General features: G+C 46.3%; 1 protein-coding gene across 1 annotated transcript in view; it reads left to right on the top strand.

Moving 5' to 3' along the window:
- Nucleotides 1–27241, top strand: part of LOC142761777 (rho GTPase-activating protein 6-like) — a 53643-nt gene that overhangs the window by 21201 nt on the left and 5201 nt on the right. The window contains exons 5-8 of the mRNA XM_075876356.1: nucleotides 15328–15454; nucleotides 16760–16815; nucleotides 17737–17884; nucleotides 18943–19094. Coding sequence (XP_075732471.1) covers nucleotides 15328–15454; nucleotides 16760–16815; nucleotides 17737–17884; nucleotides 18943–19094 — 483 coding nt within the window. The remainder of the gene's footprint in view (nucleotides 1–15327; nucleotides 15455–16759; nucleotides 16816–17736; nucleotides 17885–18942; nucleotides 19095–27241) is intronic.

Here is a 27241-nt window from a genome sequence, read left to right as displayed (position 1 = left end):
CAGCTACACAGATTGGCGCTAAATTCCAGCTATTATTCATTGAAGAAACATGCGGAGATATATACGCAGCACAAACGCAGCCGAGGCTATAATTCTCGCGATAATCGGACTGAAAACGATGGAATATGTCAAGAAATGATACCTTACTGGCTCTTTGTATCAGTGTGCAAGTTGTGATGGTTATGAATTATGCTCTTCTGACGTGTAACTGTTTGCGTATATATCTTTAATATAGTACAGTTGGAAGTTAGTGGCACTTTCGTGTACCCATAGCCTCCTTTATTTTCTGTGCCCGCGCAGTCAGTTCGTGTCGCATACGTTTGTTCGTGTCGCATACGTTTGCAACACCAATTATTTACAACCAAAACGGTACGTAGTACTTTCAGCAAGTATAATTGTAACTGTTGCTTCATTGTGTTGCGTGAGCAGATGACACGCGGCATTAACTGAGTGCGTATAAACAAACAACGTCGTTTGTACCCCGCGTTTGCACGGCCGTTGTCAAGCGCGGCTATCATTTTTCGCGCTTCTTTCTGGCAATACCTTTCCGCGCACCTATCTTCGCAGCGTAGTACTTTCAGCAAGTATGATATTTAACTGTTGCTTCATTGTGTTGCGTGAACAGATGACACGCGGCAATAAGTGAGTGCGTGTAAACAAACAACGTCGTTTGCACCTCGTGTTTGCAGGGCCGGTTTCATGCTTTGCTATCATTTTTCGCGCTTCTTTCTCGTGAGGCTTTTCCACGCACCAATCAGCGAATTTCGCTAAGTAATCAGGAATGTTAGTTTACGGTTTCTCTCGTTTCTGTCTCGTGCAGCGGCCTACGCACACAAGTCTCCGTGGTTCATTTGGCTGTGATGACCCGCGTCAGGTGCGATGGCGTACTGTTGCGTGCCCGGTTGCAAGTCTTCAAGCAAAGAGAAGGAAGTAGGAATTTCATTCCACGAAATTCCAAGCGACGAGGAGTTGCGGCAAGAGTGGATAAAAGTCATTTTACGAGACAATTGGACGCCGAACATCACTTCCTGCTACTCAACCGTGTGCAGTCGTCATTTCGCTGCTTCTGATTTTATGCAAGGATGTAAAACACGAAGGCTTATGAAAGGTGTGGTGCCTAGTGTATTCGAAGAATATCTGCACTACTTGCAGCCTTCGACAAAAGCCCCGAGAAGTGACGCGGCGATCAGAAAAAAAAAATTGTGATTGCTAAAATTGTGAGTGCTGCTTGTGAACAGTGTCAACAAGGGTACTAAAGCTCGTCAGACTGTGTGCGTGTGAGGAACGTTTCGATCGACGCCCTCTTGTTCGTTTCCGCAGGTTGCGAATGAATTAATACGCAATAAACAAGTTTCTCTACCGTTTCGTTGAAGGTATGGTGTTCTGTTCAATGTCCTATCTTGCGTACTTATTCTTTCTCTCTTGCATATGTTCTCTCCTAAATATTTAAGTGGCACACGGGGGTGGTATCGCACTTTTGTTTTTTAAGCTTGCCGCGCTTACAAACGCGCAACAAAGGACCCACCCGTCAGTGCCGGCGGTAGCACCGGAGTCAGTGAACAGGCTCTGCCGGTTCTGGGAAGGCAGCGCTGCCTGGTGGTGATTGCGGGAACTCAGCCTGACGGTCGGCTCTCTTTGATCCCGGCGGCAAAGCGCTGGCACAGAAAATAAAGGAGGCTATGGTGTACCTCACTCTCCTGGTAACGTTTTTTGTGCCAACACACGGGGACGAATAAGGGATGCAAATGGACGAGTTGGGCCATCTCTTCTTCGGGCACGTGTGTTGTTGAGGCGAATTTGTTGCATCTAGATCGAGTGGCAGTATTGTCTGCTCTCGTTTCATTCGGCGCTACAATCTTGGTCACGAAGAAGCCGTGTGTCGGTCAGTTTTACGTATAGAGTGTCCCATTGCGTGCTCCTCTTTTATACTCTTCATATGCTCTTGATGGGTGTATCCTCACAGTGGGTCGTTGCGTTAGCCCTAGAGTGACCTTCGAGAAATGATAGCGATCCCGAGCAAAAAAAGACCGGCCAGCTAGCAGCTTTCTTTCCTGTGTGGGCCTTGAAAAAAATCGTCCTCGCTGCCCTGCTGTGAGCGTCTCCGAGATCCTTTCTAGTCGAGAAAACGACGACTCGCGGTAATCCCGACAAGACGCATTTAGCCGCGTTTATCTTCTCTTTCCGTCGTCGTGCACTAAGCGTGACAAGAGAATAGTGCCTTCGTCGACGCTTCGGTTCCGCGAAGCAACCCGCTCAGTGCCACGCGCAGCTTTTGAAGTTCCCTATTAGCATCCCGCCCCCCTAAATTCTATCTCAACTTGAGTAGACGTCCTGCACCCATCTTCTCTTCAGCTCATTTCTTTACGTTCACTTACGGCGTGTCTGAAGTGATCTTGGAACACTGTCCGATCTACTGATATGTGCTACCAATTTTTTGTGTGTTTGTTTCTGGCTTTGCAACGGTCTAGAAGATCCTCGTAGAAGCCAGTCTACGGAATAACGCCTGTTGGGGATCCATTGCTGACTGTGCACCATTCGGGGCCATTACTAGTGTCAGCGGTTTGTACGATTTTTACTTGCGACCATAAATTTAACGGATAGAGAGTAGTGGAACGTTATACTCCAGTGTCTGTGCTCACCCCGAGGTTATTTGAGCGCTCGTCCAGCCCGGTAATGATGAATAACGTCTGTATTATCACACGTGCCTTCAAAAGATATAATCATAATAATAATAATAATAATAATAATAATAATAATAATAATAATAATAATAATAATAATAATAATATATTTGCAACTGGGGTTTTATGTCCCAAAACCACCACGTGATTATGAGATATTCCGTATAGTGGACGACTTCAGAAATTTTGACCATCTGTTGTTTTTTAACGTGCAATGGCACCGCACAGTGCATGGGCCTCAACCATTTCTCCTCCATAAAAATGTGACCGCCGCGACAGGGATCGAACTCGCTACTTTCAGGTCAGCAGCCGAGTGCCATAGCCACTGTTTCACTGAGGTTCAAATGATCTAACCCGTCATGGTAGGATATATCTTGACTATGGTGCTGGACTGGTGAACTGAAGGTCATCCGATCAGCTGCTGGCTCCGGCCCGGCGGTTCAATTTTTATGAAGGCAAAACACTACAGGTCGTGACGTTAGACTTATGCGCCCGTGAAAAAACCAGAGGTGATAAAGATTTCCGGAGCCCTCCCCTACGGCGTCTTTTATAATCATATCGTGGTTATGGGACGTAAACAACAACGGTTAATATTAGTCAAACGACCTCGGCAAGTTTAATTTCGCATCATATAGAGGTGGTCAAAACTTACGGAACCCTCTCCTACGCCATCTTTCACGATAATATTGCGGTTATGGGACATAAATTCCAATGGTTATTATTAGTTTAACAACCTTGAAGAGTGTATTTTCATATCATAGAAGCGTTACTGAATGTCCAGAGCACACAGAACAGTTTTTTTGTCCGAACACGGGAGGATGACCTCTGCGTAGTATAACCTCTGTGATCGAACACTTGATTGTTCGTCTATTCATGTATTGACCCTTTTAGGGTTAAAAGCAATAATGATCAGACAGTAAACAAATAAATAATATAGATGTGAAAGGCCTTTTGTAGCTGCCATGAAAACAAGGGAATAGTGGATGGATGGATGGAAAAACTTTATTTAGGTCCAATAGGTTGTGCTAGTGTCCTAGTCCGAAGCGGGCCGCTTTCACGCTGGTATTTTGAAACCCAGCCTTTCAGCCACTTCGCGGGCCCGTCAAACTGCCCATAAGTGTTCGTCTAGTTTAGTATTGCGCAAAGCTGCGTCCCATTGTTTTTCAGTAATTTCCTTGTCACAACGTAACACGGAGCAACGCCCGAGCATATGAGCAAGGTCTGGTGTCGTGGCATTTATCGCATGTTGTAGGAACACACAACTCCGGACAAATTTTGTTAACAGCCGGTTCGCAAAGGTTCTTGTTTGTATTCGCCTGAGTGTAAGGGCCTAAGCTCTGTTTAGTTTACTGCGTGGAGGAGGGAAGACTCTCCGTCCTAGATAGACATGTTTCGTTAGCTTGTTGTATAAACTGAGGTGATCCTTGCATGCTGAAACCTCAGCATCTTTTTGCCTTGTGACTGCATGGTTGACAAGTCCTAGTGCAGGAGTGTGCAGATTCGCTGAGGTTCGCGGGAGCACTCTTTAATTCTCTCATGTGAGCAGGAAACCAAATAATCGTGTGTGGCTTGATCAATTTTCTCTTGAGCATTGCCACAGCCTGTGTAGAGATTACTCATTTGACAAATGCTCGCACGGCTGCCCTAGAGTCGCTGTGGAACCTAGATCTATTTGGGTCCAAAAGTACCTATGCTATGGCTAATTGCTCGGAAATCTCTGACTCTGTGGTGTAAACGAAGCCGAGTTGACTAGTTTATCGTTACCGTTCAGAAGCACTGTTGTGAAAGCTCGTTTATCGGACGTAAAAGCCGCGTCGACAAACGAGCATTCCTCGGCGGCACTTTTAGCTTTTTATAGCAGAGCTATGGCCCTAGCTTGCGTTCGGCTCACATTATGAATGAGGTGAACCTTCCTCGGAAGAAGCATAACCGTTGTTACCACGAACAAGCATAAGTGTTGTTAACACCGGGACACTCAGTGATGATGCACGGGAGTGACAGTCAATGCGGGGACCAACTCTCTGCAAGAGCTGCTGTTTTTCTTACGAAGAAGGCGACCCACTAGAAGGTGCTGTAGAAGACGGCCCACTGTTCGAAGTCTTTGCTACAACTACCCCGGGTACGCAAAGAGAACCGCTTGGTGGCCTAACAGCTTGTTACTAAGAGTGGGTCACGGTAGGCCTTGAGGCGCTACACGTTGACAATGTCGCGCCCTCTACTGCGCATGTACGAAGATGGTTCGATGGGTTCGATGAAGTAGCTTACAGGAAAAGTGCGTTCAATGACACGGTAGGGGCTTTCGTATTTGGGAAATAGTTTCGAAGATAGGAGAGTTACAGTGGTAGGGATGGAGAGCCAGACGAGCACCCCAGGGAGGAACGTGGGCGCAGTAGTGCTGGCGTGAACGCGAATGCTTTTTTGCCGCTGTTTATCATGCCCAGTAGAGGTCTTTGCAAGCTCTCGACACTCTTCAGCAAGCTTGGCTGTAGCATGAATAGGCGCACACTCGGACGGATCTGGCTTGTACAGCAAATCGTGTCGATATTGTGTGACGGGTGCCTTCCTTATGACAAAAAGAAAGGTGAAAAGCCAGTAGTGTTCTGAGGGGCGGTATGATATGCGTAGGTGACGAAGGGTAGAATGGCACCCCAATTTGTTTGATCGGCGGTGACGTTCTTGAAGAGCATGTCGCCGAGCATACGGTTGAAGCGTTTGGTGAGGCCATTCGTCCGCGGGTGGTAACAGGAGTTCTGCGGTGAACAACGTTGCACCCTTTAAAATGTCTTCGACGACTTCGGACAGGAAGACACGGCTTCGATCACTGAGCAGTTCATGGGGTGGACCGTGTCGCAGCATGAATTGTTGGAGCAGGCATGAATTCAAATGGAAAATTAGAATTCATGCCCGCTGAATTCAGCCGCGGGGAAAGCGGCAGTTTCCGCATATCGTGTGAGGTGGTCTACAGTGGCGACTGCCCAGTGGTTATCAGCCGACGCTGGTGGAAGTGGCTAATATAAATTGATGCCAACGCGCCCAAACGGCCTGGCAGGGCAAGGTAGAGGTTACAGGTTTACCGGCGACAGGTGCATTGAAGTTTTGTCGCGGTGACAATCTACGCTCCTGCATAAATGTGAGCATGTTTTTGTCAGCATGTTGCTTTCCGAGTGAATGAAGTTCTGCACGTAGCGGTACATGCCGCGCCAAAAGTACCGTTGGCGAATGCGGTGGTTAGTCTTCGATACCCCGGAGTGCACACATTGCGGATCACAATGAAAGAATTTGCATATGTCAGAGCACAGACCGGGGGGGATGACTAGTTGCCCCTGGCGGCCGTCACCGTTGTAATTGCGTCGGTGGAGGAACTCGTCGCGAATGGTGGAATGGTGGGCTTGACGAAGAAAGGCGCGAGTGAATGGAGTAGGCCCCGCCACGGTGGTCTAGTGGCTAAGGTACTCGGCTGCTGACCCGCAGGTCACGGGATCAAATCCCGGCTGTGGCGGCTGCATTTCCGATGGAGGCGGAAACGTTGTAGGCCCGTGTACTCAGATTTGGGTGCACGTTAAAGAACCCCAGGTGGTCGAAATTTCCGGAGCCCTTCACTACGGCGTCTCTCATAATCAAATAGTGGTTTTGGGACGTTAAACCCCACAAATCAATCAATCAGTGAATGGAGTAGATAAATCACTCAGTAAGTCTATCAGTGAGGCAATTTATTGATTCTTGCGCTTTTCCGTAGCAATGGAATGAATTCTAATGAAAAAAACGGCAAAGTGAGACGATGAGTTGTCGGCATTGTCATCAGGAAAGGGAGAGCGCCACAGGGCGTCGGCGTCTGCATGTTGCCATCCGCGTCGGTACAGCCCACGGATGTCGTAGTCTTGCAGGCAAAGCGCCCACTGGGTTAAACGGCCTGAGGGATCTTTCAATTACGACAACAAGCATAGTGCGTGATGGTTGGTGGCGACATCAAATTGGCGACCATACCAATAAGGTCGAACTTTGTAAGGGCCCAGACGATTGCAGACATTCTTTCACAGTGACGGTGTAATTAGCCTCGGCTTTTGTAAGCGTACGGCCTGCATACGCCACAACCTCTGGTTTGCACTGCGCAAGGACAGCGCCGAAGTCGACACCACTGGCGTCCGTGGGTACCTCGGTAGGGGCCGTAGGGTTGTAGGGGCGGAGTATGGGAGGCGATGTCAGCAAATTACGGAGCGTTGTGAAGGTGTCGTCGCACTGTAATAACCACGAATGGAGAGGCCCTTTACTTCCAAGGAGCTTCGTAAGCGGCGATATGATAGTCGCGAAGTTTCGAATGAAGCGCCGAAAGTAGGAACACCTTCCCACGAAACTGCGCAGTTCTTTGACGGATGTCGGCTTCAGGAACTCAGTGACAGCTCGAAGCTTGGCTGGATCAGGGAGAATTCTGTCCTTGGACACGACGTAGCCGAGTATAGTCAGCTGCAGAGCTGCAAATTAGCACTTCTTTTGGTTTACTTACAGACTGGCGTAACTCAGACGCCTCAAAGCATGCCGCAGGCATGTGAGATGCGTGGAGAGGTCAGGAGCAAAAACGACGCCGTCATCAAGGTAGCATTGGCACTTGTGCCATTTCAGGTCACGCAGAACGGTATCCATCTTGCGCTCAACAGTTGTGGGTGCATTGCACAGCCCAAACGACATGACGTTGAATTCGTATAAGCCGTCGGGGGTGACAAAATTGGTCTTTCGTAGAGCATCCTTAGCCATAGGTACTTGCCAGTACAATGAGCGCAAATCAAGAGATGAAAAAAATTCTGATCCTTTCAGGCTGTCAATCACGTCATCTACCCGCGATAGTGGATACGCGTCCTTACGATTCATCTTGTTGAGGCGTCGATAGTCAACACCGAACCGCACGGAACCGTACTTCTTCGCGACGAGAACAACAGAGGGTCGAATAACATCACGGTGAAGCATGTCGTCGACTTGCTCGTTGATTACACGGTGTTCTGTGGGAGATACACAATATGTACGTTGCCACAACGGTGGTTGTGCGCCTGTGTCGATGCGATGCGTAACGGCGATTGTGTGGGCGAGAGAAGGTCGAGCGACATCGAAAAAAGAGCGGAATTCTTCCGACTGGCTCAGAAGCTGACAACGCTAGCCCGGCGTAAGGTTGTCGAGACTGGAGGGACCGAATACATCAGTGGATGATGAAGCAGATGTAGAAACAGCACTAAGCGCACCGGAACTTGGGCAGTGCGTGTGATCGGTTTGATCCATAACTTCTGCGTCTTCGATAGGTTCCGCGCTGCCGAGACATTCCCCTCGCACCAACGTAACACTGTACGGGGATGAGTTCAGAACAAAAATAGTGGTGCTCCCGTGAGTGACTTGCATGGTCGAGAAATGAACCAGCAAGCTTTTCCTGATGGAAACACGATGGGATGGTGAGAGGAGTGCAGTGTTGCCGGGATGACTTGCACAGTAGACCGACTGCGCCGCGGACGAGTTTGCAGGCACTTGCGTGTCGTCTCTGACGAGTAACTTGCTTGAAGCAGATGGGCTGTTGGCCGGCGTCAAAAAAGAGAATGGTGTGAGCTCTATTTCTGCTGGTGCGCAATAAATGACGGCGTCGTGGCGGCAGAGAAAATCCCATCCTACGAGGATGTCGTTAGAGCATGCAGGAATTATGATGATTTCGACAGCATACATTACGTCCTGAATCATCAGGCGGGCTGTGCACATCGCTGTAGGGTGAATGCTTTGGGCACTGGCTGTACGGAGGGAGAGCCCAGAAAGTGGCGTGGTCACTTTGCGCAGTTATAGGCTCAGTTTTGCGTCCTTAACGGGTACGGCGGCTCCAGTATTTACAAGGGAAGATGCACGAACACCATTCACAAGCACGTCTACCACGTTCGATTGGCTTCCCGGAGGGCTTCTACAGTTCGACATCATCACAGCCCTTGTCTCATGGACTGCGACGACTAGTTTTTCTGGTCGCCCTCGAGTGGACGTGGCCGCATCGGCGACAGTGAACGACGTCGTGGAGATGGTGAACAGCAGGTAGACGGAGCGGGGTGGGACGATGGTGACATAGACGGTGGTTGGTCATAATTAGAGTGGCTCGATTGGTCGGGAAAGGTGGAGGTGACCTGTGGTTGCTGCACACGATTGCAATAGCGTACTACGTGACGGACAGAACCTCAAGCAAAGCAGATGGGGCGATTCTTAGAAGTGCGCCTTTGGTTCGCGGGTCCCATCCATGTCGCAGAACGCGATGGGCGAGCCGGCTGCTGATACGACTGCAGGGTGCGTAGCACTCGGGGCACGTGGATGACGTCGGTTTATGTATGGGGCACAGTTTCTCGGAAGGTCTGGGCCCTGGCAATTGTTTAGGTGTAACTAAGGGGGTCAGTCACCGGAATTAGTGAGGTTGTCTGGCAAAAACTTGGCGTACTAGCTGAGTGGCGCAGATACAAGAGGCAGCTGGTGGTATTCAGGAACGAACTCCGCGATTTCCTGCTGAATAGTTAGGCGAAGGGGAGGCAGAAGTGTAGTTGATGGTTGTTGAGCATGTTGTGTGGAGTAAAAGTCAGTAAAGAGACCTGGCGGGCAACTTCCCCACGCACAAACTACTTGATTTCAGCAAGCAAGGTTGTACGGTCAGGAACTGCTGACAAGGCCGAGAGATCAGCGTCACGTGTATGGCGGTCGACGAGTCATCAACCGCTGCCACCTCAGTTCCTCATAACTTTGGCATAGTGTAATTAACTCTGCCACAGTGCGAGGGTTCTTGGCCAGGAGCCTGGTGAAGGCTTCGTCGGCGATGCCTTTTAGAACGTGCATGATTCTGTCAAACCATGACATGCTCGCGTCCACTTTCTTGCACAAGTCAAGGATGTCCACGATGTAACTTGTGAAGGACTCGCCGGTCTGCTGTGCTTTTTCATGTAAACGCTGTTCGGCTTGCAGCTTACGAATGGCAGGATGGCCGAACACTTCGACGACAGCGGTTTTAAAAGCGGACCAAGTGGGAAAATCGGATGCGTGGTTGTTTTACCACATGCCGGCCACACCGGCAAGATAAAAAACCAGGTTGTCGAGTTTACCTGCCTCGTCTCAATGATTGGCGACGCTCACGCGGTCGTACATGGCGACCCTGTCTTCGACGTCGGTGCCATCCGCGCCGGTGAGGACAGGAGGCTCGCGGAGGCGGAGGACACCGGGACATGGCGTCGGCCCAGGACGAAGTGTTTGCTCACCGGCGTCTTGGTGCATGGTAGAAGGCACGGTACAGGATTGCAGCTCCTGGGACATCGAATGCGGACCGAAGGTGTTTGAAGGGCACAGCACTCTCCGCCAAATTGTTAAGACGTTTACTGGTGGACACTCCGCGATGATACACGGCAGAGACAGTCTTTGCTTTGTTTGCTTTGCTTTGCTAACCTAGATACATGGCACGTACCCACTTTAAAGGATTGGTCAATAATGTAACCTAGAGACTGTTAAATGTTGTTTTAAGTAAGGTATAAAATTTGAAACCAAAAATTAAAAAAAGAAATGGCAATTATACGTAAAATATTGAATTTAACTACAAGAAATATCCTTTTGAGCCTGTATTCCATACTTCCGTAGTAACCTGACGGGAATACTTTTGAAAACTCCAGTTTTCACCTAACGAAATGACGAAGAATTTTATATACCAGAATAAAATGGCACTCTTTCAGTATTTATAATGAAACTACACATGACATCAAAGGCATCTTTGTGGCAGTATCCCAAGCCTGAGGCACTTAAGCGTAAAATACTTTCCTCCGATAAAATCAAGCGACAGTGAATGCGGGGACTGATATGCTGCACGAGCTGCTCTTCTTCTTACAAAGAGGGCGGCCCAGTAGAAGGTGCTGGAGAGGATGACCCTCTGTTGGAACGCTTCGCTACACTGTGATAATGTCCTTCAGTTTGTTGGGTGTTTCTTTGTGGTTTTCAACTATCGCTGTATTTGGTGTATAAATTCGCTTGAGGATGTGCCTTCCAGTGTGCGTTGTTGTGTGTCCAATATACTGGGCTCTCTCTTGCGCCTCGGTGATCTCCTCTATTGTGTTGCGCATCCCAAACTGCATGAGGTTTTAAGTTTCATTGTGCATAGGTTGCCCAAGAGCTACCCTGATTATCTTCCACAGTAAAACACTAAGTATGTCCCTTGTGGATCTCTGAGACTCGTGCATGGCTGCTACGTAGGTGAAGTGGCACAACACAAACAATTGAACTAGTCTGACAACGTTGTCTTCCCCAAGCGCTTGTTGGCTGTTAGTTACTCTTTTGATCAGCCTCATTGCGTTGTGCATTTTCTTAGTGATAAGCTGAATAGTTTGGTTATTGGAGCCTTTGGCTTCTATCACCAAGCCCAGGACCCCGACAAAGTACACCTTTGGAATGGCGGTTCCGCTCATTGTATAGCGCGTTATCTCATTCTCCTCTGTTTAAATATATCCCCTGGGTTTGCGGCATCTCCTTTAAGTCTGCATGGCAGGAGTTAAGATTTACAGGGTGAGCATCGGTGTCCCGTTTGAATGAGGTGCTCTTCCGTTATGTTTACCACTTATTGTAAGTTTTTTTTCTATTTCTCCGTCACTTCCTCCCATACACCATATCGTGACGTCATCTGCGTAATTAGTGTACTCTGTGCCTTCGATGTCTTCGAGTTTCCTGGCGAAACCTATCATAAAGATATTAAAAAGTGTAGGTGAGATAACCGCTCTTTGAGGTGTGCCCCGGTTGCCTAGCTTTACTGTATCTGATTTTAGGTCCCCAGCCATGAGCGTTGGCCTCCTTCCGCTTAGAAATTTTTCGAAGTATTGATAAAAAACTACCCAAACCAAGGTTCGAAATTGTTTTCCAAATGAAGGTATGATGAATAATATTGAAGGTTTTCTGCATGTGTAATCCCACTATTGGTCGCGTGTCCCTTGTCTTGTGACGGATTATTTTGTTCTTGAGTAGGAGCATAACGTCTCTCGTGGAAAGACCATGTCTGAAACATATCATCGTGAGGGTAAAAGTTGTGCTCGTCCAGATACCTAGATAATCTATATAGTATTACATGTTCAGCAACCTCTCTCACACACGATGGAAGTGAAATCGGTCGTAGATACCTGAGGGCAGGAGGATTGCTTGGTGTTTGGATTAAATAGGTGTTCCATTCGCTAAGAACTTCACCTTTTTTTCACGTCTCATAATTCATTTGCGGTAAATATTCTACAGAATCCTCTTCCGAATTGCGGAGCATCTTGTTTGTTATTCTGTCGGGTCCTGGGGCAAATCTTTCGTTAAGGTTGTATAAAGCCACACTCACATCTGTTAACGTGAATTTAGCATCTAAAATAAAATTGCTTGAGCCTGTGTAGCCTAATCGAGAACGGGTGGCTACTGTGTGTCCTCAACGAATCGGTACCTATTCACTAGATGCACAATGACTTCTGAATTTGATGAATCATTCTGTGCCACGTACTAAATTTTGCCTAACGTGTTGCGCTGATTTTATTTTGTGTGGCTTTCGTCTTATAGGTCTTTCCTTAGATTCCAGGTTCTTCCTTTTCTCATCTCCAGATCTATAGAGTTGCAAATCTTATCCCACTGTTGCTTGGAGAGGTTTTTGCAGTGCTCTTCTATTGCTCAATTGATTCATCAATTTTCATTCACAGCCTACGGTTTTGCCGCTAGCCCTTCCATCGCTTAAGAAGGGAATGTTTAGCTTCTATGTGGTGCGCTAGTGGGTTGTCATTGTTTCGATGGAGAGATATTTGAGCACCTCTTTAGTAGTGGCGCCAAGATCCTCCCTCAGCTGTGAAGACCATTCTTACATGTTCCTTTCTGCAATCCTCTTTTCATTTCTGATTTTATAGAATTTGCCCCAGTCTGTGACCCGAAACTCCCGTGATCTCTTTTGCCCAATGCCTAGGTCAATTCTTAAAATAATATGATCACTACCGACGTTTTGGTTCAAGATTGCCCATGGGGGCTACGTAGCGTTGCGCACAAAAATGAGGTCCATAGTTGTGCCTCGACATGTCAATGTGGCGCATATAGTCGGAAACGCTGGGTCTGTGAAAAGTGTTAACTCTAGGTCTGTCACTTCTTGCCATAGACTGCCCCTTTCCTTTGTATTGTAGTGGTAGCCCTACGCGTGGTAGGGAGCATTGAAGTTTCCAGCAACGAGGAGCTTTTATTTTCATCGAAAGAGTGAACCCTGTGAAAGCCGCAGCCCAAGATATCTCCAATTCCTTTATTTTAATGGCGTTCCAATTTGAAAAAGGTACAGTTAATGGCATCAAAACCATTCGATCGAAAGGAAAACCCGGCCGTGTGTTGAAAAAAAGTGTTGGATAGGCTGTCTTATTTCAATTAGACGGGTGTATTGACATGCGCAATTGTCCTCTTTTCTACGTACATATTTTTATTTGCTAATGTCACCATATTTACTTGGTAATTATGGTTACGTGTGTTACCGCTCGGTTCAAGCCACGCCCTTCAAAGCACCTCAACATTGTCGAACGTTGTCGATAATCTAATTATTCCAGCTATGAAAACTTCTGTCCATTCTACAGATCGCTGCACCACATACTATACATAATGTTCTACGACGCACGCATAAAAGCTGACGCATTTCATTGAGCGATCGAATTCTCGACGATAGCGCGGCCACACGATTGCACTCGCCAGTGCCGTCGCGCAGCGAGAGTATGGTTTTTCTGAGCATCAGTGGTAGGTCTCGCAATAAATGGAGTTCTGTAATTAGCTGCCGTATGAATGGCCGCACTTTTTTCCGCAGTTTTAAAGAGGCATGGTCCTTCCACAGAAGTGTGAAAATTTTGTTTATTTTCGATGCATGCACAAAGAAAAACCCAGTCATTCATGCCGTATGTGCCTTTGTTCGGTATAAGGCATCGGGCTGTGAACATTCTCGAGATGTGAGGTTTTTTGTTTTTTTTTAAAGAGCCATATGCACTTTATATGAAACAGAACTTTTTTCTTCTGAAAATACTGTTGGGTCTGCTCAAACAAAGTTTTGTCGCCATGTTCTTCTGCCCTAAATAACACACATCTATATTATGGCTAAAATCGACATAGCCAAATATTGTCCATATTTTGGAGCAAAGTTGTATTTGGCTCATAGAGATTGACACATTATATTTGGACGTGAATTCACTTGTAAAAAAGTGTAAAACGGCTCGTCTGTATGGTATAGCAATATTTTGCGATAGAATTGACATGAAACTTGTGCTTTCGTTGGTGCCGTGCTTCGATTCATGGAAGTAATGTCGATTACTACACTTGAAGAGCGAGTGGTCCTTTCTGGCAAAAGGCACATCATTCTGAATTTTCATCGGTGTTTTCTTGTTCCTCGCATGTATTGAAGGCCTTGAGAAGTGTTCGAGTTAGTTCTATACCATAACATTTCTGACGACTTCTTCTGTAGGGAATAGATGGACGCCCAACATCTTCATTCCATGCCTATTTTATTTCAAATATACCGTGTTGGAGATAATGGAGGGCAAGATACTGTTGCGCTAAAGTAAAAAAAAAAAGTAACTAACACGCACACAGAAGTAGGCAAGTTGGCTTTTCCCTCTTTACCATCGAGTTTTGTCTTTGAAAATCACGTTCTTCAGTAAGTGCCAACTCGGGCTAGAAAACCTAATTGTGGAACGTACACGCGATAACAAGGCAGCTAAGACACAAATGAAACATTTTGGGTGGAACCAAGTTGGTTGTTTTGATTATATTTTTAGCGCAATGCTGACTTAATCTATGTGGCTCGCTTTTATTGAAACAGTTGAAGTACTTGGCTCATTTTAATTAGAAACTGCCTTTTTGAGCTCATGTTACAATAAGTAATTGCCCCATTTTGATTACAACTGTTCTATAATTTGAAGATTCATAGGCAGGCTTTTTGTTCTAGTGAAATTTTGCCTAGCTTCGTTTTCTGAATTAAGCTTTTTTTAAAAAAAAACGCCTCATGTGTCTTCACTGGTGTAGTTGTTCCGGCTAAGCACGTCACCGCTGCTTGGGTCATACGCAAGTTCATTTACGCAATCGTACTCAATGCCGTTCATGGCATTTAAGATCATCGATATACACCGCGTGATGCCCCGCCGCGGTGGTCTAGTGGCTAAGGCACTCGGCTGCTGACCCTCAGGTCGCGGGATTAAATCCCGGCTTTGGCTGCTGCGTTTCCGATGGAGGCGGAAATGTTGTAGGCCCGTGTGCTCAGATTTGGGTGCACGTTGAAGAACCCCAGGTTGACTGAATTTCCGGAGCCCTCCACTACGGCACCTCTCACAATCCTAAAATAAATACGTTTTATTACACCCTCAAGTCCTTCAACATCGCTACCATATGGTGATTTTGGGACGTTATACTCCACAAATAAATCATCAATGAGCATTGCGTAATGAGCAGTGCACTGTCATTCTCATATGGTGACTTCTACGAACGCGACATGCGACGACTCTGCCATTTCCTGGCAATATGTTTTATTATAAAATTATTTTTCAGTTTGGATGGCTAAAGTAGGGAGGTGGCCCACATATGAATGCGACCGTCTGCTGCGAATCTATCTTTGTAGTAACCGAGTGACGATAATGTTTCGAACACGCAGGATTCGGTGGAGCGCCCACGGCAACGCAGCTCGACCGCGAACTCCCGCGACGACGACTGCCTCACCGTTCATGGGCCTCTGGTTCCTTGTGTCGTCAACTGCTGCCTAAAGTACCTCGAGGACAACGGTGCGTATGTCGCGCGGGTCCTGGCCGCAAAAACACGTGATCTTCCCTCGAGTACGCGTAACAATTTTTGCACCCTACCTCTCCGTCAGTGGCGTAGCTGAGGTGTAGCACACCAAGAGAGTGCCCCCTCCTCCCTACCTACTCTTCCCCACAATGGCATACCGAGCACAAAATGACACACTTACACATTTTTAGGGGCTAAGCTCTTTAGTCCCTCGTAGTATTATGTAGTAGCCACTTCTAGTTAGTTTCAAGAATTGCTCACTAGATAGCGTTGTGTGTATATGTCCTTGCAAGTAATACTACAAGTTGGCGTTTGTGGTTTTCGTATTGTTGGTGATTAAAGAGTATAGATGGTGCTATTTTAACAAAAAAAATTATGAGTATATCTATGGAGTGAATGATGATGAGTAGAGACGAAGCCTCCGTCCGTCCGATGCGTGCTCTAGTGTGATACGATCGGACAGACATACAGATGGACGGACGCTTTGCCCCATTCGTCATCATTTACTCCGTGGATATGCTGTGATTGTTCTGCCTGGCCGCCATTTCAGATAAACGAAACACCCCTCTCCTCTCCCTCTAAAGAAAAAACAAGTAGCTGCGTTCACCTCTGTGGCCCGAGCCCGCATTTTGTGCTAAGAAATGCAGAGTTGCCCCGATATATGTATGCTTAAGAAACACCCGTGTCTAGGCGACGAAAGGTACGAGCATCACGGTTCGATGTATGTGTGCATTAAGTCGGCTTGGCACCTTGTTTGTTCAACTTCACATGGCTTTCTACTTCCTTCACGTGAATTCCGGGTCAGACCTTACTTGAGTTGTGCAGTCCGCAACAACTATGTACACACTTCCGGTCTTGAATGAAGCTTGTTCTCGCTTCTAGGAAGACAGTCAGTCAATGTATCAGATTATTCTTCATTAAGGTTTAATTGCCTTAGTAGCCAACACATACCCAACAGCGCCGATGTTGTGCTAGCAAATCTGATATGTTTCACTAAGCGAGCTTCATACAAACTATGAACTTTGCGTAATGTGCATGTGCTGATGTTCGAGCGTTAAAATGTAGGTGGTAAAGTTCACTCAACTGACAGCAGTGACGCGTCTCGTAAACAGCCGAGTGTGGGCACCTAGAAAAGCAATCTTCTCCCCACTGCTTAAATAATAGTGGTAAAACCAGCTTTACCGACATCGCAAACACGTGATTTGTCGCTTCCGGTCCGTAGAAATTATTAGTCCTGACTGTGTGTGAATGCAATTCAGGAGGACAGGTGACTCTAATAGTGCGCAATGTTTACATCGCAGATCTGAACACCGTGGGGATATTTAGGGTCAACGGTTTAAAGCGGAGAGTTCGCCAGGTAATGAGGCAGTACTTTTTTAGTATTGTGACTATATTCTTGATATGTGATGTAGGCTTTATACACTCAGTGATTTTTGGAGTAATGCGTTTCTATATAAATCATGCTGCTTCCACTGACTATGCTGCAGTGCAAGTCTATCATTATCAACCCTGCATGGCGAGCCACCACAGCAGCGTCTTATATATTGTTGATCACATTAAATATAAATAACGAAACTGTGTTAAAATTAAGTTAACAACAGAAGCCTAGCCTCGAACCAATGTCCAAGCGAACAAACTCACCGTTGTCAAAACGATAGATGCCAGCACATAATACAAATAGTGACAGTTGCAGTGCCATGGCACCACGTTTACACAGAGACCCGCGTTACCGTGATTTCTGATTGATTGGATTCGATAGCAGAATTAATGAAGTGTCACTGAATAGTACTTGCATTGTTGCGACATCCTTTGTACTGGAAGGGTGATTGACTTGATTAAATTTTACTGATAGCACGTCTAACGCTATATGGCATATAATAAAACCATAGTCTGAATGTACTAGAGTATTATCACCAGGAAAATTAAATCTGCTTAAAGGTCATTTCACGAAGCCTTTGTGGTGCAAGGTTAAATTCGTTATAGAAGAACATACAGAAGGGGCAGTCTACAAAAGAACAGATTGAGCGCTATTGCTGTTCCCTTCTTTCGCGGCCTCTCTTTTTTTTTATTCCCCTGTTGACTTGATCTCACGGTGCATATGCTTCGTAAACGATATACGCAAGCTAGTCCAACAAACAGCTCTGTTAATGAGAACAGTTATGGGCCGCTGGTTAAAACTGACAAAATATTCGGTTCATTTTTGTTCTATGGAAAAACTGCAAAACATAAGAGGGCTAATGTAAGTATAAATATTTGTTATTATTAACCAATAACGCAGTTGCGCGAGGAGTTTGACAGTTGCCGTGAGGTGAACCTCGACCAGGAGAGACCGCACGACGTGGAACAGCTGCTCAAGGAGTACCTGCGGGACTTGCCTGAGCCACTTCTAACCAGAGACCTGTACCATCCTTTTCTGTACACACAGCGCAAGTTCCACGTGTATTTGCATCGTATTTAACGGGGTGTTTGCACACCACTTCTCGTAACTCTAAGGCAAATTATTCAGCATTGATTTTTTTTTTTTTGCACTAGTGGCGATTCCTCACCTTCTTTTCTCTTATTGAAACTCAGCACTTTAGGTTCTGTTTTTTAATTTCAAGCATATTTTTAATATGAATTGATTCTTAGGAATGTCCCAGCTAAGTACACGGAGATTTTGCGTTGTGGCCACTAGACTTCTTGTGCACGAAAAAACGCAACGTGTCCTTTACTGTTTCAGTGCGTCTATCTCTTATACATGTCGAACTGGAATGCTTACTATTTAACCTATTATTTTGCAAATGTTTCTTCTGTTTATGTGTATACGTACATATATTTCGTGTATTGCCCCGCCCCCTTACTCAATGCCCCCTATGGGTCCTTTATGTCACTTGAAATAAAATACAAAAAAAAATCGAATGTCGGGCCACAGCAAATGTTGGCTACGGATGTGACACAACGAATTTGTGCTGCGATATAGGGGACCACTTGTTATATGTAGCTTCAGCGTTCATATGATCATGGTCGTTGTTTTTTTCAGCAGCAAGACTTACCCCCGTATTCTCGAACGTCCCTTCACTCAACGCTCCACCTTCACTTGAGAAAGCCGATGGAAGCACCCTCTCTAGGCACTGCAAGTTACTGCATATCAGTGATAATTTGGTGCGATTCTGAAGCTGCGCAGCGTCATTTTCAGCCGAGCAGCGGCGCAGTGCTCAACTCTGTCAAGTGAAGGCTGAAAGTCGAGTCGAGGGTCGTTTGTCAATACAGGACTAAGGGCCTGCACATATATTACGAGGATAATACATTTTCTTGATGCGTGAAAATAAGCATCTAGTTTAGCCTAACCAGGTGTACAAAGAACCATTTCTTGTTCGAGTCAAAACGTACTTCGCCTCGATGACGGTCAAATCAGTCGCGACATTAAAATAATACGAACAGACCAGGTGTACTACTCTGTGAGGATACTCAGACTCATAATGACGCACAACCGCCCATCTCGTAGGTGTTCTGGAAAAAAGAAACCAGCTGGACATCCTACAGCAGCTGGTGCGGCTCCTGCCCGCGCACAGCAGGGACACCCTTTGGGCCTTGCTCAAGTTCCTGAAGACCGTAGCCAAGAACTCGGTCGACCAGAAGTCTTCCTCGGGACAGCACGTGAGTACTTGCTTGAGCGTGCTTTCTCTATAGTAGCGCATGCTTGAACGAATGTTTTGTTTGCGCGACCATTCTGATCATCATCTCGTATACGTTAAGATTGATTGATATGTGGGGTTTAACGTCCCAAATCCACCATATGGTTATGAGAGACGCCGTGGTGGAGGGCTGCAGAAATTTCGACTAGCTGGGGTTCTTTAACGTGCACCCAAATCGGAGCACACGTGCCTACAACATTTCCGCCTCCATCAGAAATGCAGCCGCCGCAGCCGGGAGTCGATCCCGTGACCTGCGGGTCAGCAGCCGAGTACTTTAGCCACTAGACCACCGCGGCATGGCTCGTATACGTTAAGAAGCTGAGTTCGAGATAGCGGTTTCAACCACAGGTGTAGTGGTTGCACATGGGTATGTTATGGTGGAGAACTATTAATGTTACTGTCGTGGCTATAGATAGCTGAGTCACTACCGACCTCCATCAGAAAATAACAGTGCTAATTCAAACACCAACTGAGGCACATCACACGAGGACAGCACCCGTGTGATGTTTCTTAGTTCACGTTTGAATGGGCACTGCTTCTTCCTGACGGATCCGTCCCCACGAGCTCGCTAACATTCCCTTCGAAACTATCGAACCATTGATGAAAAAAAAACTACCCATAGCGATATCCTCAGTACGGTCGTTATTATAACATCACTCGCGCGAACCCATCGCGACACAGATTTAGTCACTCACCACTTCTACGAGTGCGTGATGTATGGCTAGGCAAAAGGAGCATTCTTACGGGCACGAAAGCTGACGTGCATCTATGCCTTCTTAAGAATGCTTGGCCGAAACATGATAGTTACGACGAACTCGTCGCACGTAACGGAAAATAAGCCACACCTTGTGGCGTAGCTGCGCTGTTTCAAACTAGCACTGCGCTTTGTAATTTCAGTATAAGAGTACTAACAACAAAGATTACTAATTGTATGGTGTAACTGGTTATTGTTAAATATCGTTTTATTGATGTACACATTCTGGTTTTTTCACCACGGAAATAATTTATTCCTCAAAATTAGAGGTTCATGGCGGTGATAAGGTTCTATGTGCGACACACGGTGAAACTGAACTACGCCAGCTTTGCTGTAAAGTGTTCCCATAAATTGAAGAAGCTGAGTATTCCTGATGGTATAGGATAGATATGTCGTGAACGTTAGGGCATTATCTGGCCAAGAAACAGCATAAATATTCATAGTTCTATCGATAGTATTATTGATAGTAATACTATCTATCATACTATCGATTGCACTATCGGTAGTTTCTTCATACCATCAGTAGTTTTGAAAAAAGCTGTCGATGCTGTTGATAGTCAAATTATCATTGGTTTTGCATCAGTAGGGCATGGGCAAAGTGCAAATGTTTCTAGACCTAGAACCTCTGTCTCACTACACCGTTCCTCGCGGCTGTTGCCGTTAGCTTAAGCACTCTGCGCTTGCACTTGCTAACGTGCATGCGCGAGGACTAAAGCGTGCTATGATATAGTGTTTGAGCGTGATGTTGCCTCTGTCACAGTCTACGCTATACATCTGCTGCACTGAGCATTACATTATAAAGGCTATCTTTACTGGCCGCCATTACGAATTCGAGGTGTTTGGTACAAACCTGTTGTTCGCCGCGCCGCAGTGGTCTAGTGGCTAAGGTACTCAGCTGCTGACCCGCATGTCACGGGTTCAAATCCCGGCTTCGGCGGCTGCATTTCCGATGGAAGCGGAAATGTCGTAGGCTCGTGTGCTCAGATTTAGGTGCACGTTAAAGAACCCTAGGTGGTCAAAATTTCCGGAGTCCTCCACTACGGCGTCTCTCATAATCATATGGTGTTTTTGGGACGTTAAACCCGACAAATCAATCAATCAACAAATTTGTTGTTCATATAGACTTAGACAGCCGGGCCAAGGCCACCAAGACTATCAAGCCTGCTGACTGCCGCAGTAAAGTCACTCGTTTTGCCCGAGCGAGCGCTTGCACAGGAAGCTGTAGATATATTGCCACTATCGTCTCCCAGTAAAATATAAAGCGTTGGAGGCAAGTTTTACATGCTTAAAAGCTTTATTCTACCTTAAGGGATGAAAATGGGCGCTGGTTTAAGTAATTTATTGCGCTTCAAAGGATTTACAGATGCACGTGTGAGTCATTGCTTCCACGAAAAAGTCAAAGATTCTACGCGATCGAACATGTGGTCGATCTACAAGAGCAAAATTTGATTGGCCAACAAAGTGCCAAATAACTAAGGTGAAATTGATTCACTATTTATTACATACACACGCGCACACGCTATGTAGAGCAGGCAGATAAACTGTTCATGCTCATTTGAAAAGTTTCTGCAGTTTATTTGTACTGTTTAGGACATCTGTCTTCCTAGACACGTAGTTATTGAAGAGATTTTGTGCTGCTGCCACAAGTATCGTACTCAGCACGTTACCAGGGTCAGGATCTTTGCAAGAAAAAACAAAATACTTTGTTTCACAAAAAAATCTTGTGACCGACACGAGAAGTGGCGTTCCCTCTTTTGCTTGGGGCACTCTCACAGTGTTGCGTACTCGGTCATATAAATTAGGCCCTGAGAAAAATGTTAGTACTGGGTCTATATAAACAGTGTAGCCCCCGTGGACGCTCCTACTTCACTGATGGTTCTTGGATTGGTATACTTAGGTATTGGTTCCTAATTGTTCTTGCTTGAAGTAGAAATCACACGTAAAAGCAAAACGCTTCACCGTAAGAGGCTATACGCATCTAAATTTCAAGAAAACATATCTTGCTAAGATGCTGACCACATTGAAGTCTTATGAATAGCGGCATAAGTGTTATGCACGAAGCCGATGCATTAAGTCATTCCTTCCATTTTTATCAACCAAGTGAACAGATATATTACAAGTCCGTCGTGCTAATCGCTAATGGCAAAATGTTTACCAACCCTGAAGAAAAAGCGCCTGTTCTGAAAATGTTCTGCCTCGTGCGTTTATTATTTAATTGCCAGGACTTACGCCAAAAAGTCAGCACACATGGCACTTTTATGTTATAGCATGATCGGAACATGGTGGAAAGGGAGTCATTGGAACCAATTAGGGATGTGTAGTAGAGATACACGTACAGGTGCGATCAAAAGTGAGCAGACCACGGAATCGCGTGGCAGAATGCATCGACGCGCCAGCTAGCGACGAGACACGATGAGACACCTGCTGAAAGGGCGCATGCGCGTCCCAACTTATCACTTGGCTTCTCATGTCGCTCTGTTGGACGCGGTTACGGCGCTCGTACCCAACACAACAACTGGGTGTCGCTTTTTTTTGCTCCATCGTATCTGTTGATTAAAATAAATAAGCGAAGGCACTCGATAAACGAAAAAAAAAAGTGGGCAGCTTGCACCAGAGGCACAAAGCAAAGTCACAGTGAAGCTAATGGTTTCGTAGTAAGTCCGACCTAAGCTCTATCTCAATTAGGCGTAACTAGGCGTGATTTGCATAATTCTGCACCATTAAACTTGAGTACTTTGGGTGACCTTCGATGTTACGCACATTATTCAGTAATATGTATAAACAAAGTTATGGCTATTTAGATTTATATTTATGTAAATGGACTCGACTCGGTCAGGAGTAATCAGCATATTTCTGAGCATGGTTTCTCTGAGCTCATGAGAATTCAACTTCAGTTACGTTAATTGTTGGTGTTTTATTAATATGTTGCCTAATTAAAGATAATCCAAATTCAATTGGTTTGATGATGCTTTGACCAACCAAGCTTATTCATACTTTTATATTTATCTTTGTGTTTGCTTAATTAGATTGGTTATGCATATTTACCCTAATTATGCTGCGTAAAATTTTAGTATAGAGGGTACTTTAGTTGAATTTAGGACTAATATTCAGTCATAATTAGTATTCATAATACTTTGCAGTTTTTATGGGTAAATTATTCTTATTAGTATGGAGATGGTAAGCTGTAATTAGTATCTTCCTGGCTATGACTTTTGTGGCTTCATGGGGAAGTCGATCTAGATTAATGGTCCACGTTAAGGTTTGCCTTGTATAGGCTGCTATTTGCACAGCCAGCTTCAAGATGAGTATGATCAACTTTGCCTAATTATTTATTTTGACTCATCTGGGCTTATCTAAGCTTAACTTCACTTAACATGAAAACAACAAGCTGGACTGGGCTTAACTAAACCTACTTACGCCTGACTTATATAGGTCATAAAGTGCTCGACTACGTTTCATAAACTTCGGCTATATTAACTTTGACTTAACTAAGCTCATTTAGTTGCAGCTTGAATTAGCCGGGCGAAGACAAGCTAGCCCGAGAAAATCTATTTTGTGCGTTTGGCTTCGTCAGGTTGTGCGATGCTCGCTATGCTTACTAATCTTAATCAGCCAGTGTCAGTAACAACGTGAGCCGGTGCTTGAACCGGCCCCTCGCAGCCGCAACGTAAAAGAATCGCACAGAATCGATGAAGGAAAGACAGCGACACCCAGTTGTAGTTTTGGGTACGAGCGTCGTAACCACGTCCAACAGAGCGACATGAGAAGCCAAGTGATAAGATGGGACGCGCATGCGCCCTTTCAGCAGGTGCCTCATCGTGTCTCGTCGCTAGCTGGCGCGTCGATGCATTCTGCCACGCGATCCCGTCCGTGGTCTGCACACTTTTGATCGCACCTGTACCTGCAAGTCACGAAGAAAAGGAATGTCGACACCAATTTGACGAACGTCACACTCCCATTTTCTTCTTCGGTTCATCATCATCGTTTATCTTAAATTAAGGGCCCCTGTTGTGAGTGAAGTGCGCGAGTCAAGTGACTTTCAAATTTGGCGCGTAAGATGAACTACTGACAATGTGTGCAAGATGGCGTATTGCGCCAGTGCGGCGAACACTGGCGATTGGAAAAAGAAGAAAATTCAAGGGAATGGGAGAAAAATCCAGAGCCAGGGCATCGAAGAACGAGGAAGAAGAGATTCGGGCTCGTGCTTGGAAGAAGAAGGCTAGGGTGCGGCGTGCGACCTCGTCGGGTGCGAGTACCTCCTGGGCGTCAGGGCATCCACCTAGCTGGCGACTGTTTCCACGGGGTCCTGGTGACCATTCAACCGCAGCGGCTATTGGCGAATCCTTGGCAAGACCTTGGTCTGATGTTCGAGCGGAAGACAGCGCAGCAGATGACGTCTACCGGGAGCGGGAGCAAGCCGTCGGGCTACGGGCCCGAGCTTATGCACTCTCACCACGGCAACTTCCCCAATGGACTATTGAAGGGCGTGAACCGCTGGTGAGCCGTATCCGTCTTCTTTCGCGTCCGGACTCAAACACGAGGACTTTAACGAAAAGGACTGTTTAGACTCTTAGAGGTTTCCGCTCGCTAACGAAACTGACAGTGCTAATTAGTTAACATTTTTCTGATCTTAGTATTTTCCTTTTTGTGGTTTTTTTGTGTGTTTGTGAAAGTACAATTTTTTTTGCAAATCAAACGCTCACTTCCTTTTCTCGTGAGAGAATAACGTTTCACAGCTAGCTCGACTGGCTTTATTTACTGAACCTGTCACAAATTGGCGTCCGCTACGACAGGACGTGAGTGTTTGCCACTAAAAAGTAGATTTGAGTAAGGCTAACTGAAAAAGTAAAATGGGCTCGCGAGAGTTGATGGCGCTGGCAGAACGCATGGGGTTGGAGGGAGCAGAATTGCAGGCTTGGTTTGACGCACGAGAAGCGCGTGAGCGCGATGAACGAGCCGCGGAGAGAGACGCGAAGAAAGAACAGTTGGAGCTGGAAGGCCGCAATTTACAGCTACGTCTTGAAGTAGCAAAAACGGAGAACCAAACCCGAGAAGCAAGCCAGCGACACTTGGAAGTAGAAGAGAGGACGCTGCAACTGCGCCTGAGAGTAGCTGAGGCCGGTGTCGGTCAGCCTATGGTGGCTGACACGGGCAACCAAAGGAACGCGCCTATGGTAGTGAACCCGCATAACTTTATACCCGTTTTCAACGAGGACAGAGACGACCTTGACGCCTACCTGAAAAGGTTTGAGAGAGTGGCGACAGGTCAAGATTGGCCACGGGAAAAGTGGGCCACGGCTCTTAGTTTGTGCCTTGGCGGAGAGGCTCTGAAGGTATTTGGACGGTTGTCACCGAACGATTCCCTGTCATACGACGAAGTCAAATTGGCACTGCTCCAGCGTTTTCGCTTCACGGCTGATGGCTACCGTGAGAAATTCCGGAAAAGCAAGCCTGAAGACGGCGAAACTGGAAAACAGTATGCCACGAGACTCCAAAGTTTCTTTGACAGGTGGATAGAAATGTCTCAGACAGAGAGGAATTTCGATTCAGTCCGTGACTTGATTGTAGCCGAACAATTCATGGCGAACTGCAGTAGTCAGCTGGCGCTCTTCTTACGGGAGAAGAACTGCAAGACTCTGGAAGCCATGGCAGAGGCAGCTGATATATATATAGAGGCAAAGAGATTGAAGAACTTATTAATAGTTCAGAATAAGAGTGAGGACACAACTGGGAAGGCTAAATTGATTTCAAGCCCAAGAGCAGAGATGCAATGTTTTGTTTGTGGCCGTAAGGGGCACAAGGCTTCTGACTGTCGAAGTAAACCTAAACAAGTATTTTGTACAAACTGCCGTAAGTGGGGGCATGATGTGAAGGGCTGTCAGAAAATGACTGGCACTTCGAAATCAACTACATCTTGTTTAATGCTACCCAAAGAAGAGACCGGTCCACAACAATCCATGATTGATGGCGACGACTCGGACCGAGACGACAATGTTATGGGCACGGTGAAGACGCAAGCGCAATGTAAGAAACGTCCCATGCCAGTGTTACCAGGGGAAGTGAATGGACAGATTGTTCGAGTCCTAAGGGACACCGGAAGCAACACGTTGGTAGTACGCCGGTCATTAGTACCTGGTGAAGCACTAACTGGCACTACCGCGACGTTGTGGTTGGCTGATGGCAGCACCATCGTAACCCCTGAGGCGGAGATACGTATCAGATCTCCATACTTTTCCGGCATGGCCATCGTCAAGTGTATGCCGTCGCCACTGTATGACGTCATAGTTGGGAACGTACCGGGGGCCCGTGACGCCAATGACCCCGACGTTTCGCGGAAACTTTCTCAAGATCAATTCATTGAGAAAAAAGTTCATTCTGCGGACGAAGGTAACCACCCAAATTCTCAACTGGTTGGTGCCGCACGTCTCAATAGTTCGCGAAGGGCCATCTCTGTTGGGCTCCCTGGCCAGATGTCTCGCAAAATGTTTCGCGAAGAACAAGAAAAAGACCAGACGCTTGACATCTGCAGAGCCAGAGTGGGTAAGAAGTTTGTTAGAAAGGGCTCGACATCTTTTTCTTTCGTAGCCAAGAATGGTATTCTTTACCGACAATACTTCCTGTCCCCTGGTAAGATCATCGAACAAGCCATAGTCCCGAAGTCCCTGAGAGGCCAAGTGTTACGTTTGGCTCATGAAAATGTCATGTCAGGTCATCAGGGTGTAAAAAAAACAATAGATCGAGTTCTGGACGCCTTCTACTGGCCCGGGGTACAAGAAGATATCCGCAGATATGTCCGATCATGTGACGCCTGTCAAAGGACTTTACCGAAAGGCAAGGTGGGCAAGGTGCCTCTAGGGCGTATGCCGTTGATCGACACCCCTTTTGAACGTGTGGCGGTCGACATCATTGGACCGATAACTCCAGCCTCGGCAAAAGGCCATCGGTATATTTTGACTCTTGTGGATTTCGCCACTCGCTACCCTGATGCAGTGCCTTTGACAGCAATTGACTCAGCTACAGTGGCCGAGGGACTTTGTGAGATGTTTTCTCGCATTGGTTTTCCACGAGAAGTCTTGGCTGATCAGGCATCGTGCTTTACCTCAGATCTAATGAAGGAGGTGAATGAACTACTGGCAGTCAAGCATCTTAGCTGCACTCCATACCATCCTATGTGCAACGGGATGGTAGAGAGGTTTAATGGAACACTCAAGCAAATGCTCCGCAAAATGGTTCAAGAACAGCCTAAATGTTGGGATCGCTTGCTAGCACCTCTTTTGTTTGCTTATCGTGAAGCCCCACAAGCAAGCTCCGGGTTCTCACCATTTGAACTTATTTATGGCCGACATATTCGAGGA

Source organism: Rhipicephalus microplus, chromosome X (assembly GCF_043290135.1).
Source record: "Rhipicephalus microplus isolate Deutch F79 chromosome X, USDA_Rmic, whole genome shotgun sequence".
Classification (NCBI taxonomy): Eukaryota; Metazoa; Arthropoda; class Arachnida; order Ixodida; family Ixodidae; genus Rhipicephalus; species Rhipicephalus microplus.
The sequence above is the reverse complement of the archived record's forward strand: the minus strand, read 5'-3'. Positions and strand labels throughout refer to the sequence as shown.